Source organism: Solea solea, chromosome 16 (assembly GCF_958295425.1).
Source record: "Solea solea chromosome 16, fSolSol10.1, whole genome shotgun sequence".
NCBI classification, from domain to species: Eukaryota; Metazoa; Chordata; class Actinopteri; order Pleuronectiformes; family Soleidae; genus Solea; species Solea solea.
The window spans coordinates 7,614,633-7,629,954 of record NC_081149.1 but is presented as its reverse complement, the minus strand read 5'-3'; the positions used below and the strand labels follow the sequence as shown (position 1 = coordinate 7,629,954).

Below are 15,322 nucleotides of genomic sequence, written 5' to 3'. Positions count from 1 at the left end.
ACTGTAACATTATTACATTTGAGCTAAAAGCTGTTGGAGCTTCCTCCTCACTCCGTCACTTAGTTCCTGTTGAGAGAGTGTTTATTCCATCCTATTCTATTGAGTGTCATGACTACTCTAACACGAACAGAACTGTTAATAAAGTAACAATTATACATTTTAATAAAATGTTACATTTGTGGAGAATTGAGAGGAGCAGCACGAGGGGGGTGGCCATTATAAATGAATTAAAATGTGATTATTTTAAAAAGTAACAGCCCTATTACATGGTCTTTCACCAGGAGGAGCCCTGACTTGTGCGTTTACTAGGGATGAATCGATACCATTACATCCGATGTCACAACCTTAAAGCAGAACTATTTTCTCTACAGAGCTCCCCCTACAGTTTTGGAGTACATATTTAAACGACGCCACTGTGAACATCCATACATCCATTGTCTAGCACTTTATCCTCACTGTCGCAAAGTCTCAACTTCACGAGACCTCCTGATTCCGAGGATTATGCTCGGCAGTTTATCTGCTAACCGACAGTAGGGGGAGTGGAGACAGCTCCATTAGAAAGACATTAAACTGTTACAATGACTCAGAAGCTGGTATGTTAGGGTAGAAATCCCGCATGGTTCCATTTTAAGTGTCTACCAATATCGAATTGCACGTACTGGTTTTGCATCTTTCTTCTTTTCACTTAAAATAAGTCCAAACAGCTCACACATCCCCATGGTGCCAGCCAAAATCACAATTCCGGGGGGGCTTCAAAACAAAAGTTCAGGCTCTTCTTTTATTTTCCCCGAGTGTGTGGAAAAATTGCCCTTTATTGCTTGATTTCAAATAGCTCTCGCTCAGCCGTTGTACCACTCGGCGAGGAAGTATAAACTGTGAAACACAATTGGGAAGCACCCGGGAGGATCCGGGTTGGAAATAATTTCACACCAGGCCGCTGTTCAAGTCTGTCAGTATGCCGATCTGCAGGAGACGGCTGGTCCTTTCACAAGCTATTGAATGGAGGGATTCGGTTTGAGCTGTCGCGACTGACGCTGTCTCTTCACCTGTTGTGTTCTAGTGCTTGACCAAATGTGCAATTAAAGTTAAAACCCAAGTGTCTGGTGTGCAGTATTGTAGTGAAGTTCGGCTCTTGTCATGGACACCCTCGGCTACGATTGGAGCTGAAGGTTGATATTAGACATTGACAACCGTGACTAAACCGATTAAAAAAATCAACTTTTTTCATTAGAATGCTTACAGACGTCACAATGTCTTTCATGCTGCACACGACAGTGATGTCTGCACTATTAATTACTATGTATGCACTGCCATATTGTATTGGAGTGTGGAGTGAGAGCCCGCTGTCACCTTCACACTCCACATTAGCGCAGTGTTTAAAAAACATAATTCTGTCAGATGGAAGAAGTTCACAGTGTTTTCTATTTATGTGTTCCTGCTGATTTACTCTAAAAATGGAGAACTATATTGTAATTGAAGTGTTTGAATGTTTGAAGAACCTGTTTCCTAGCAACATCATATCAGTTTGTTATTCTGGTCGCGTGTATGTGTGTGTGTATAAGAGAGGGATGGAGACAGAGACAGAGTTTTAAAATCAAAATTAACTGTTCTTTCAATATCCAGGCTTTATTTTCGTGCTCGTGAACACATCATTCCACAACTTGACGCAAAGGATCCCAGACTGTCTTGGCAAATCCTCACGCTGTTTTGACTGATCGACATATTTTCTGAAAGGGGAAAAAAAATGCCTTGGATGAAAATAGATGTGGTGGGAATTGAGTCTCATAGCGCAAGCATTACAATCAAACAAGGCTTATTTTTTACCACACGTGCAAATGAAACCTCAGATCTCTTCAGGGGGAGCGGAGTTTATTTGTGGAGTCGTTCACAGACGGAAGCCTGAAGCTTTTAAACACGCTGTTTCAGATGAGAGAGGAGGGAAAAAAACAACTACTCTTTTTGTTGAGTTGTTTAATTTTAGCAACAGTCATGCAACAACGGCACCTGTAAAGTTAAGGAGTGAAGTATTGAGTATCTTCAAATTGTGTAATTTTCAGTAGTTGGATGGATGGAAATTCTTTGCAAAGTTGAGAGTAGAGAGAGTTTTTTTGGACAGTTCTTCCATAAATCCAGAATAATCCACAGATTAATGGCTGGTTGGAAGTAACTCTGTAAACTGTGTGGGTGTCCATTCATTTGCACTCTATTCTCCTTTTTAATGATTACATTGTACCATGAATCACGGACTAATTAAAGGTTCCAGCAAGTGGCTTTTAATTAAATGCATCCACCTCTTCACGTGCTACGGTTTTGACGCCAGTGCAAACCTGACCATCTCTCCCAGCATGGCTGCCATTAGTCTTCATCAATGCCTCAGGGGTTTGCCATCCGCTCCACCCCCCCGCCATGGTGAGAGTCAGTGGGTGCTGGCATGGGCTGCCACACGCCCGCTGTGATGCGATGACGCTAATAAAGGAGTGTGACGGGGGCCCCTGTGGACGACTCTTCTGCATAATGTAGTGGGGAGGGCATGAAGACATGAGGAAGGAGGCTGAAGCTGGAGCTGGGAGGGTGGGGATAGTGGAGCGAGGTGAGGATTTGTAGGCAGATGGCACGACGGAGCTGATCACGATGGTTGTGCCACCGCTCAAGTCGGCGTTGCAGTCTGCCCTGGCGATTTCTATACAGGCCACGGCGGGGGGGGGGGGGGGGATGAAAGTGGCGGCACTGGCGGTGGCGGTGGTAATTGTAGGGGGGGATTCCCAAGGTGTTGAGCCCAGCTTTTCCCTCCCCAAATGTGTCTGCATCACCATGACAACTGTGGCTGGCGGGAGTCCGGGAATTCACTTGCACCTGGAGGAAACGGAAAACATCATTTGCATTTTGCACACAGCCCCGCTCATCATAGTAGATTAACTTGCTGCATGCACAGGGCAGACATGATAACGTTAATGTGTGTGTGTGTGTGGGGGGGGGGGGGGGGAGGGGCATCAGATAGGAACGTGATTGACAGATAATAAAAAAAAGTCAATTGCCTGCAGGAGTCCAGTAGCCCATCGTGAGCAGGAAACAGATCATGTTTACTGAAGTGTGTGCCAGAAAAATAAAAATGGATCACTCAGTACGTTGCCATGCACAGTTAAGTCACGCTAAGCCATTTAATTGGATTACTGTCCTTGTCCCAGTACACAAACACTCGCAGGGAATCGATTTATTGAATGAAGTGTGTCCGTCTCCGCGAGGCTCGGTGGAGATGTGCCCCCATTTCAGCTTGTTAGTATTAGTCGGTTTCCCGTTGACCTATCCACCTTACTCCTGGGGGCGCTACAGGAGAAAATGATTGTGGAAGAAACTTCCAGAGCAGAAGTTGAAGCGGCTGTAAACTAGGAACCCGGCTTCAGGATGACACTGTTCACGCCTGCAATGCACGAAACTAAAGCCCAGGCTTGGTGATGAGGGAGACTAAGGCTCTCGCTCGGCTCCCTTTGTCTGACTTTAAATAAATACACGACAGCGACTGACCTATTGTTTTGCCGTGGAAATACAGCAGTTACTGAACTCCCAACTGCATTATCTGGCTGTGTTAATCCAACAAATAACAAGTATTTTAAACCTCTTCTTTTAGTCGAAATGACACGATAATTAGTTTGGGTTTTTTCCTAATGTCATGTAAGTAAAGAAAAGTTAGCTATGTTCATGTTATTATGAACTACAAACTTGTGTATAATAACTGAACATTTTATGTGATAACTTGCTTTTGGCTACGTAAAACTCAGATTTAAATTGGATTACAAAGATTGGGATATCCATGGTGATGCCGGTTTATTGTAAAAAAAAGTTCACCTCTGGAGTGAAAAGAGAGTCCTCCTATGCAAGGTCACCTGATCATGTTACAACATGAAACATTAGGCAAGGCAGCTTTATTTATATGACACATTTCATACACAAAGGCAACTTATTAATGTGCTTTACATGACAAAATGTACAATTTGAACAAAACCCAATTATAACACGAATAAAACAGAGTACAGAGTAATACAAGAAGAAAGAAACCAAAACATTACTTGACTACAATGGAGCATAAAACGACGTTCAGACAAGGTTATATGTCACTATCATGTGAAAATGTCTTCTTTTAACATTTGATTGTAACCTTAAAAGTTTCCACACTGTTATGTAATACTGACTCATTTTAATTTCCCTGGCATGGCAGGGAATTCGCTTCCATCAGTGACAGATGCTCCTCCGTGGTGTCTGTAAACAGGACGCAGTCCTAACGTCTTTGAAACCCACAGTGTTTTCGCTTCCTCTCCAGAAATATTCTGATGCCACACTGATTAGTACAACACGCTTGTCGCCTCAGTCTTTCTTTCTTTCTTTCTTTCTTCCTTGTAAAGTCACATCTTTTTTCCCAAGTGTTTCCATCTCTATTTTTAGAGCTGACTTGTCAATCAGCTCCCTCTTCTTGGCAGGATTTCCGAGGAGAGCGTGGAGTTCTTTGAGCGCATGAACGCTGTCCTCCAGAAGCAGGAGAACATGCTGCGGGCCGCGGACGCCGAGGTAACTAACCACACACCCGCCCACCACCACCAACACCACCACCAACCCCTGCCCCAAGTCCCCTACATTTCTGTGCGTTGCACTGTCGATGAACATGCAGTGAGTGCAGCTCCAGCAGCTCACCACCGCGGCCAGCGTGACGTCTTTGGACAGAAGGGCCGGGGTTGAGTTGGGTGCTCTAGAAGACTGGAAGCTCAGCTGTGACAAGCTGCTGTCAGCATCTATGTTCAGCTCCTCCTGCTGCTGCCGCCACCGCTAACAAGGCGACGGCGCTTCAGCAAACGTGTTTACTCTGAGTTTTGACGACTTCATTTGCCAAAGGAAAAAAAAAAAAAAAAGGAACATAAGAGCAAAGTGTTCTGCATCAAAACATAAGGAACGGTCACACCACATGTTGAGTTTTCTTGACTATGTTCCATGTTTTTTATTGGCCAACTGATGCATATGTGCTGGCCAGTAAATCAGATCATTTCAGATGGAGAAATAGGTGCTAAGTTATCAGAAACGGAACTTTAAACTTTGATAATTACGATGCAGAGATACACGTGCATTAATGTTTGCATTCAAAATTATTGTAATTTAAGGTCTAGATATTTGGTTTTACTTAATAGTTTTCTTCTAATCCGTGCGGTTTTCAGTAGATTTTATTGATATTAATTTTGATAAAGACATATGAGGAAGCATTGGCTGTATTTACCATGCATATATGGGTAAATACAGGCGTAAGCTATGACTACCAATTTTGGGATGTGTTAAAGATTTGTTTTTTTTTGGTCGGTGTCGATAAACTAAAAAGTGAGGGAAAGTATAAAATGATGTGTAAGTCAACAATTGTGTTCAAAAGTCATCGTGTGGTTTCTGTGAAACACTGAAACAAAAAGGAACTGTAATAGTAATTGGTTCTGTTACTTCTTAAAGCAGATGTCAGTAAAGACAAACATTGGATTAAAATGAAAAATGACGCGGTCGCTATACAAATAATAAGGAATATAAAAAGAACGATAAATAAAACAAAGTCAACCTCCCGCTGGTGTTTTTTGGTGAAACTGTGTTTTGTGTAACCTCACAGTGTGAAAGTGGAGCCTGCACTGTGCCGCCGCCCCAGGAACACGTGGACCAGGCCTTCATCTCCGACAGAATCAGCAGGACAGAGGTGTGTCCGCTCAACTTTTCCATTTTCCATCGCGTCCTTAACGGGGATTAAATGTTTAAAGCCACAGTCGCAGAACACGGTTATGTTTCTGTTGCTGCTGTTGTTGTTTTTGTTGTGTTTTGTCTAATCCTTTGCTTTTGATGTGCAGCAGAGCAGAGCACATGAAATTGACGGAACATGAGCGCTCACATTTGAAGGGCTGTTATTAAGTGGCGCGCGTGTGTTTTCATGCAGCTGGACCTGCTTTATGAGGAAGCTGTGTACACAGTGGTCAACAGGGTCGGCGTGCCTTCAACGGAGCACGTGAAAAGTGACGAAGAGCTCTTCACATACTTGCCCAAGGTATATCCGTCCATATCTACTGTATCTATGTATGTTTACGTCAAAAGAAAACAGTCCCCCTGAGCTCAGCGTCGCTGATTTTCGCCTCACGCGGAGAGTGTTTGTCGGTCGTGAGGCTGTGAAAATCAGAGCAGATGTTCTCGCCTCAAACCTGATTAAACATCAAAGCCGAGTCACACAGAGTGTTGATATTCTGCTGTGATGATACATTCGTTCTCGGCTGAAGGACCTCGGCCTCTTGTCCGGAGTTAATCTTCTGTTTATTTCAAGATGTTTGTTTCCAGCCGGTCAGGAGCTAAACTAAAGAACCAAAGGGGAAAAAAAAAAAAGGCGATCAGGTTGAGGAAGAACACTTTCATGATCTGAAAGCTGAGAGTTTCCATGGTTGTGCATAAGCAGCTTTCTCTGTCTGGTCATTCCTCCCAAAGGTGTTTGATATGGGCGAGGAGGAACATGACATCATTCTCCAAAAAGTCCAAGAATCCAAGGTGAGTGTCTTTTTTTTAACAGGACTCACAGGTTGTCCTAACTGCACATGTTCACCTCTGCTGTTGCCATGGCAATCTGCAGCTCTCCTGTGTCAGATTCCTCCAGGAAATTTCCATTTTTTGGTATCGATGAGACTGTACCGCACATGTCATATTCAAGGTTGAAGTTTTAACCTACAGATTTAACTTCTTGCGTTGTAAAAACAAGTGCATATGTTGTGCATCACAGGAAGTATCATCCCACACAGTTTACTACTTTTTTCTTCTTGGGCATAGAACCCAACAGTTATATTGGAACTGGTGTATTTGAGTTTATTCTGCAGGGTAGGGACAAGAAGTAGTTTGACTAATCACGTTTATCAGTTGCTCGCAGGTAAAAGTCGGTGTGGAAGCACTACACATAGACTCATTTTAAATGTGTATTCATGATGCGTTCCATTGACATCGGTTGGATGTCTAGTTGGAACTGGTAGTGATGTCGTTAGCTGTTAAGGCCCTGGTATACTTCCGCCCCACCAGTAGGTGGCGTATTAAGCCCCGCCCACCAAGCAGAAAAAAAACTTTCGACAACAGGAGAAGTAGTCGCCAAGGCTAGTCATCCGAGCCTCAAACTGGCGACCCTTGAACCGCCTGACATCCCGAGTCCCCCGCCCAACGAGCCGCTTGAAGCAGAGGGAGCCGTAGCATCATTCTCTTCTTCTTTGGTAGGAATGCGTCCAGACTTTTACCGCCACCCAATGGTGAAGTCTGATACTACAGGACCCTGGCGCACGAGTATACCACGGTCCGCACTTGGGTGTGCACGGCATGTGTGCGGAAGTATACTAGAGGCCTTTAAAGATGAAGAAAATGGCCTTAAACTGGAGAGAACATTTGACTGTGTGGTTTAAATCACATATAGTCAAATGAAGAAGCAGGATATTATTATTATACTGTCAGATCCCCTGAGATTTACAGTACAGTGAGCAGTTATCCCAAAGGTTTTTCTTTTTGATGCAATATTCGGAGGGATTTTCTTTCTCAGAACATTTAAAGCAGCTCATTTAAACCCAGTGTGGTGTAAGCCCTGTTCTTTTTGTTGCGCAACGCTGCGTGACTGTGAGTTTACGATGAAGTACGGGAAACTGGCTTTTCGATGGACTTCAACGCACTTAGAGACGGGAATGGAAACCAACAAATCATGTCATGATATGTCACATAAAAATACATCATTATATATATATATATATATATATACATATATATGTATATATATATATATACATATATATGTACTGTTAGCTGTGATTTAAAACCTGTTACATGAGTCCCTCTGCAGTTGTAGTGTTCAGTGGGATTTCATGTGTTGATGTTTTGAACACTGCAGTGGTGAAAAAAAGAGGTGACAGCCTGGTCTGAGGAGCCATGATTGCAGTACATTAATGCCCTTGGAGAGTTCTGCCGGTGTCTTTTCAAATATGTCTTAAGAGCTCTGTGTGGCCTTTTGAGCGACTGCCTTTAATGACAATAATTCCCATTCCTGCTGCCTTCAGCTTGTACATTAAGTTTGGTTGAGTTCTGCCCCGTTACTCTCAACGCTGTGAGATCAACATGGAAATACTATAGATTTCTGCATTTGTTTAATCATTCTCATGACACTTGCTTTGAAAGTTATGACCTTGCATGACGTGGTGTGATTCCCTCTTCCCACAGAGAGCCAGCTTTTCTTTGAGAGTCTCCGTTATGAAGGCAAAGAATCTGATGGCCAAGGACGCAAACGGTGAGACAGCTCCAGTCCTTTTTCTCATAGAAAACACAATAACCCAGTAAAATGTGGCTCGTCCAGCAAACAATGGTGGGAACTGACAAGTTTTCAGAAAAGGCACTCACTCAGTAAATCTTTAAGTGATTCACCTCCTGCCACTTCATAGAGCACTTTAGAGCAATAGAGCTGTTAGATAAGTAAGGCTGTTCCAGTGATAACACGAGTGCTGCTGCGAGGATAATACACTACAGTACGGTACGCGATTGTCCAAAGTGCTTGATAACTTCACAAAGTTCTCAGATTTAGATGTTTCGAGTTTATCGCCCATGACTGAAATGGGAAAAATCCTTTTGCTGTTAACAGATCTGCATACAGATTGTTCTCACCTTTTACAAAAGTTAATTTCATTACAACTTTATAACACGGTGTGATATTTCAGGCACTGATTTCGGAATTAGGGGTCAATTCTAGTATTTTATCATTTCCAGTGGCCACTAAGTAACCAAAAGGTTGCAACTGCAATGGTCCACAAAATGGCCACTCGTGTTTCCACCTTTGTCACCTTTCCTGCGGGCAAGCCAGGTCTCATGAGATTTGAGAGTGAGATTCTCACTTAGTGACACAGGTGTGATGTTGCCAGACTCTTACTTAAGACTCAGGGTCAGAAAAACTTTGTCTGCCGTCACAGAAAATTGGCTCAACACACTCACAGCATCTCAAATGTATATATATATATATATATATATATATATATATATATATATATATATATATATATATGTATGTATGTATATATACAGTAATCATAAAGTAAGTGTATTGTGGCATAATGCGTGAATGAATGTTTTAACTTTCTTATTGTTTTAGATGTTTATGGTAGTGGGAATAAAGAAAATGCAGTTTAAAAAAAAGAATTTGAGCATTTTATTGGACATTTTGTTGACTGTCACAGAATATACAGCATCACATTAAAAAGTATATATGTAAAAATATTAAAAAATAAATAAAATACACATACGTATACTGTATGAAATAAGAATAAGCTGTGTATTGCGCTCGATCTGAAAGGCGTGTGGACTTTATAGTTTTATAGTCTTGTAGCACGTCCACAGCTGTTCCTCGGTCTGTTGGTTCTGGCTCTGATGGGAGGAGAAGGGGGGTGAACAGGGAATGTGTGTGTGTGTGTGTGGGGGGGGGGGGGGGGTCTCTCCTCAGGAAAAATATACAGTGTAATTAAACCTTTTTATGGCAGATGTTTATCCATGATACAGAGTAGGAATCGACAAAAGCCATGTATGTATACTCTATTGCTTCCATAATGTTTTAAAGTAGCATTTATTCACATATCTGCTTCATAAAAAAGTAGGGACCCAGGCTGAAAATGATCAAAATTTCCCTTTAAATAAAAACAACAGTGCGACAAGTTTGTGAAACTTACATTTGATAACTCTCATATTAAAATTGAGGCTGCTATAAAGTATCATCAAGTCAATATCTGGTCTTTTTTATCTCCATATGTATGTGCTATTTGCATATAATATACTGGCATTTGTGTGACAATAGAAGTAATAATTACGCTATTGTTTTGAATGATTACAGACGTGTGTACTACAGTTTATGTACATAGTATTAAGCCGTACACACTCATTTCTTTATTAATGGGCTGATACATTTCCATCGTTTCCTTTGACCATAACAAACTACTTGTGCCCACTTCCCATACGACCTGTAATGAATCTCAGACAAACCCAGTGACGTCCACTCACACTGATTACACTGACGAGCACTTCAACAAAAAAAAAGAAACACAACACGGTGATTGTAACTGCGGTGATGGCGTCCCCGTATTCCCCCCCTCCCCCCACGCTGCTGTAACAGCATCATTAGCGCAGGCACAAGAAAGACGTTTTACACTTGCAGTGACCTTTTCTTTGTGTCACACTGACACCTGCCAGGGTACAGTGACCCCTACTGCATGCTGGGAATCCTGGTGGGCCAGAGTCCCCGGGAGATGGAGGAGAAGAAGGAGAGAAAGTTCAGCTTCAGGAAGAGGAGGGAGAAGCTGGAGAAGCGATCCAGCACCAAGGAGGTGTTGCCCGCCAGGTGCATCCAGGTGACCGAGGTCAAACCGGAGACTCTCAACCCAGTGTGGGACGAGCACTTTGTGTTGTGAGTGCAACTCTTTAACCTTTCGTAGCCGACGTGATGATGCATGTGACGGGAGGGATTCACAGTTTCCCATTAACCCCCAGATCTATCAAGTCTCTGTGGACTGATTTAATTGTTCTTTGTCAGTGTTTACTCATGCACATGGTTTCGTTGAGGAGTTTTTTATTGGTTTATGTTGTGTTTTTTTCACCCTTTTACAGTGAAATAGATGACGTCCACAATGACCTCCTACATCTGGACATATGGTAAGATTTTTACACATTAACACTGTGGGGTTATTCATCCATTGTCTACTGCTTTAGCCTCCACATGAGGTTTGTAGAGAACCCGGAGAAAATTCACATCCACACATGGAAGAACATGCAAATTCCACCCAGAGAGAGGCCCTTATTCTGACTCACAAATCCCAGAGGTCTTTTTGCTGCAAGGCAACAGTGCTTACTACTATCCCGCCATGTGCCATTGGGTTATTCAGTTGTGTTATATTTGCTTCAATGCTGATTGGAAAAAACAACACACAAAAAAGTATTTTCATGTATTTTCTTCAGCTAATGCTTTCTACATTTTCTACTTCGTATTTTTTCATTTTCTATTTCCATTTCTGCTAAATTCTTATAGTTTTACTGTACAGTTTTTAATCAGACAGAGACACAAACCAAGAATTTCAACACTTCATACTTCATTCAAACACATAAATTCCAATTAAAACCAGACAGTACAAAGCTTAATGATAATAATAGTAAAAATAATAATAACAATAATAATATTAATGATAATAATAATAGTTAATACATTAAATGTATGAAAATATATGGAATCTTTAGATGGTTGTTTAAGTGCAGTGCGTGAGAACTGTTAAAATGTAATTTGCACAAAACAAAAACGTGTTAAATATGTTTTTTTCTATTACCTGAACGTCATCTGATTCAGTTTTAAACTGTCTGTGTAGAATGGAACCACACTGGTCTGGTCAGTAGAGGAACATGTTTGCAAGCATGTTCTTTCCGGAGTTTCTCATGACGTCTTCTCTGTCCTCAGGGACCACGACGATGACGTGTCTGTCGCCGAAGCCTGCAAAAAGCTCAATGAAGTCAGTGGACTTCGAGGAATGGGCAGGTAGAGGAATCTACATCATCGCAGTCATCTCATGCAGAAAGATTTAAATGCCACTCCTTCACAGGTTCCCCCTTCTGTGCCAAATTACCCTACATTTATGAATCATTCATTCATTCATTCATTCAACTGGCTCTGCCGCCGTCAGTAGATGAATACATTCTAGCTGCCAATCAAAGGGGTTATTTCCATCTGAATTAAGCTCGCGCATTATAGCATCCGGCTTGTCAATTAGGTTTGTTCATTTGTTTTCTTTTTTTTTTTTATCTTTTCATCTTGAATAGAGTCTGACATACAGGGAAGCCCACTGTCAATTTAGCTGTGAGCTCGGTGAGTTCAGTCGTGTCAGGGAGAGATCAGGGAACGGCAGACGTGTCTCCTGAAAGAATGTCACTCAAAGCGACGAAGGGACAAAGTGATCCTAGGAGGATGTGCAGTTTTTCCTCTTTAACTCTGAAAAATAAAAGAAACATGAGTTAATAATGCAAGTAAACACGAATTTAAAAGTGTTAGAAAGTCTTTGAATTCACCAATCGTTATAAAACAGGGCCTTCATTGGTGTTTTCAGTTCATCTTAAAAGCCTAAAAAAATTTGGTTTTTATTGTTACCATTTATTTTGTTGGAACATTTTTTACATATAACTCAATCAAAAAAATGTTTAATTGATGAAAAAAATAAAATAAAAATTTGGCCAAAATTGTCCCCAACCCTATGAATGTGATATTTTTTTAATTAATCTTTCCAAGTGGAATGAATAAAAGTCAACTTTCAACTTTTGCTACGCCACTTCACATAATTTTCATATGGACAAACACAAACACATGATTTTCTCAATTTTACTCGTTACAACTGAAAAAGAGACAGATTGGGCAACTGTGGCATTTAAGTTCTGGTAATAAACAGTCACACTTCTGCACAGTTGTGAATGAAGGATTTCTTTCGAGTGCTATAGCCATAGCATCTTCTTCAGGTCTGCAAAAACAAGAGCGCCACCCGGTTCCCCTTTAAAGAGCTGCCTACACCTTGGCTTCCACCTCACACACTGCCCTCTGTGTTCTCAGGTATTTCAAGCAGATAGCGAAGTCGGTGCGTGCCAACGGCTCCGCGTCCTCTGGCTCCGAGGAGAACGCCGACGACTTCCTCGGCTGCATTAACATCTCTTTGAACGTGAGTGTTCAAAGTGGACGAGTTCAAAACAAACGGCTACAAAGTCGGATGTGCACAAACGAGCCACGACTGCATAAAAAAAAAAACAACAATAAAAGGATTTCCCTGGAACTGCATCAGTGCCAATAATGAACTGGTTTCCTCGCTGCAGGAGGTTCCTGTCATCGGTTACGACACATGGTTCAAACTGGAGCCACGGTCGAGTGCATCCAAAGTTCAGGGAGAGTGTCACCTGATGCTGAAGCTCTTCACCAACCAGGTACTGCACGTGTTACATAATGTAGATTGTCGTCTTTAGTTCAGATTATACATAAGAACGGGTGTAATATGGGAGGTGTTTTTGTTTTGTCAAATCAGAGAGACACAACTTTATCCAAGAAGGAATCAAACATCTCCATTCACAAGAAACTGCTGAGTCAGATTGTGGAGTATGAGCATGCACATGTTAAGGTGAGTCTCCTCCATGTTGTATAGTCAAAAATATCTTTATAAATGAAGATTCTCTGCTGTAACAACAAAATATTTTTTTAAATTATTTTATCTTGGGTTAAATTGGACTTACCGCTCAAATCCACTGAGTTTTGACAGATATGATGTTTTACAGTTGATACTTAGGTAAATGTCGCCCCGTTTCAAGCGTCTTTCATTGCTTAATATACAAAGACTCGGCCTACACAGAACAAACTTCGAGTCGTTATTACTAGCGGTGCTGTGGACACTGTCCACTGTCTCCTTTCGCCGTTGACGTGAGAAAAAAAATTATCTGTCTCACCAAAGAAAATAAAAAAGTCTGGCTTTGACCAAGATCCCAGAGGGCAGTCACTTCAATCAATAAAAGTGGATGCCATGGGTGAAGAGACTTTTACAAGTTGCCCTCCCGTCATAAGCTGTGTCAGCACATTTCGTCCTTGATTTTGAGGGAAATGGTCCTGGAAAGTCCTTAAAAAGTCATTGAATTTGAACCGAGTTGTGGGAACCCTGTGTAAAAGATAGGGATTTACTGAACGTCTGAGAATGTTTTGAAGATTCTTACCTTCTTGATAGAGTGAACATTTGGTGAGTGGTTGAAGTTTGTTTTGTGTTCAGAGACGCCACTGCCCTCTAAATATGACTTCAGTGTTTTTGAAAGGTATTTTCATGTGGGTGAAAACTATCGTCTCTCCACCAAGGACGTTGGCATAAACTCAAGCATAAAGGGTGGATTTGGGTGGATTTTTTCTGCATTTGTAAATTATGGCCCAAAGACATTTTGGTGGTAATCCTGCTCCGGGTTCAGGATTTGTATTTCTGTATGGGCACTTTGGGAAACAGATTCTTCTTGTACTCGCCACAGTAGCCCATGATTGATTGATATGACTTGCATATCCACCACATGTGACTCCAGAGAGAGCCCTACAACTGGAACGGACAGGTTTGTCCTCCAGCCTGGACTGTGCTGACTCACCACGCGGTGCAGACTGATCTCTCACCTCTCCAACAGGCCATTATGTGAGTTTTAACGGCTGGATGACATTGATCAAATCAAATGTGAATGTTTTTTTTAATCGAGGTAAAAAGGTAAACGCTTTGTTTTTTTTGTGTGTGTGTTTTGTTGTAGTCGCTGGCAGTGCTACAGCGGCCACCATCGGACCCAGAGGGTGTGCTACTCCCTGCTGCTGCGCCTCCTGAGAACCATCGATGCAGAGTGGGACCCTCCCACTGTGAGGGGAGACCTGGTAGGTTTTCCGCCACTGGCTTCCTGGTAGGAACAAACCTTTCATCATCGGGAAACAGTCACCTCATTAGCTCAGCTCTTCACTGACATTCATCAAGGTTTTTGGTTCAGCCAAAAATGCCTCGCGGCCATTGTTCTTGAAGCTATAACTGAGGGCCCTTCCTGTGTCCAGGAGAGGCAGCTGTCAGACAGCTTCAGGCTGTACACAGAGCACTGCCTGTGCCTGATGAAGAACATGCGTCAGGTTTTCCCCTGCACCAGCGCCGCTGCCATTACGCGCTACGAGCTCATGCTGAGGTAAAGTCACACTGCCATCACATCACATCACGCACCCGCGCCGTGCTGCCATATCAACAACACGCTCAACCTCTCACCCCAACAGAGACACACAGAGAGAGACTACGAGCAGTCAGTCACACTCTGTGGAGGGAGCAGCGCCTCAATCATTTCTCATATCAAAAAGAGATTTTACACATTTTGTTCCTGGCCTTGTTGAAACACATTGTGGAAACCTTTTTTTTTTTGTTTTTGTATCTATCCCCAGGCAACATTTATATCCTCTAAATCACATAATGCTTCCATTCCAGCAGTAAAGGCAGTAATCTGATTATGTCATTCACAGCGTTAAACTAAAAATTACAGATTTAGATACGGTATAAATGCAATTTGATCGCAAAGCATGATGGAACTTTTAGCTCAGGGAAATCACCGTAAATCGTAAAGATGAATTCTTCTGAGAACATGAGAGTCCACGGTGGATTTCATGGACAATCTATGCATTTAGTCTTGATGTTGAGGACATTTACACCAGAGAGGTCGGTAAACAAACAACAAATGTATAAGATCTTTGTTGGTATAGAGGAAATGTTCT

At 42.1% G+C, this 15,322-nt stretch overlaps 1 protein-coding gene across 3 annotated transcripts in view; it reads left to right on the top strand.

The window, feature by feature from the left end:
* Positions 1 to 15,322, top strand: part of baiap3 (BAI1 associated protein 3) — a 51,296-nt gene that overhangs the window by 18,326 nt on the left and 17,648 nt on the right. For all 3 annotated transcript variants that reach the window (XR_009242552.1, XM_058654308.1, XM_058654310.1), the window contains exons 3-16: positions 4,473 to 4,560; positions 5,630 to 5,713; positions 5,948 to 6,055; positions 6,484 to 6,543; positions 8,236 to 8,302; positions 10,243 to 10,456; positions 10,657 to 10,701; positions 11,495 to 11,572; positions 12,632 to 12,737; positions 12,889 to 12,996; positions 13,095 to 13,187; positions 14,122 to 14,225; positions 14,335 to 14,452; positions 14,624 to 14,748. Coding sequence is in view for 2 of the 3 variants with exons in the window: in XM_058654308.1 (XP_058510291.1) it covers positions 4,473 to 4,560; positions 5,630 to 5,713; positions 5,948 to 6,055; positions 6,484 to 6,543; positions 8,236 to 8,302; positions 10,243 to 10,456; positions 10,657 to 10,701; positions 11,495 to 11,572; positions 12,632 to 12,737; positions 12,889 to 12,996; positions 13,095 to 13,187; positions 14,122 to 14,225; positions 14,335 to 14,452; positions 14,624 to 14,748 (1,398 nt within the window). In the remaining variant the exon portion in view is untranslated. The remainder of the gene's footprint in view (positions 1 to 4,472; positions 4,561 to 5,629; positions 5,714 to 5,947; positions 6,056 to 6,483; positions 6,544 to 8,235; positions 8,303 to 10,242; positions 10,457 to 10,656; positions 10,702 to 11,494; positions 11,573 to 12,631; positions 12,738 to 12,888; positions 12,997 to 13,094; positions 13,188 to 14,121; positions 14,226 to 14,334; positions 14,453 to 14,623; positions 14,749 to 15,322) is intronic.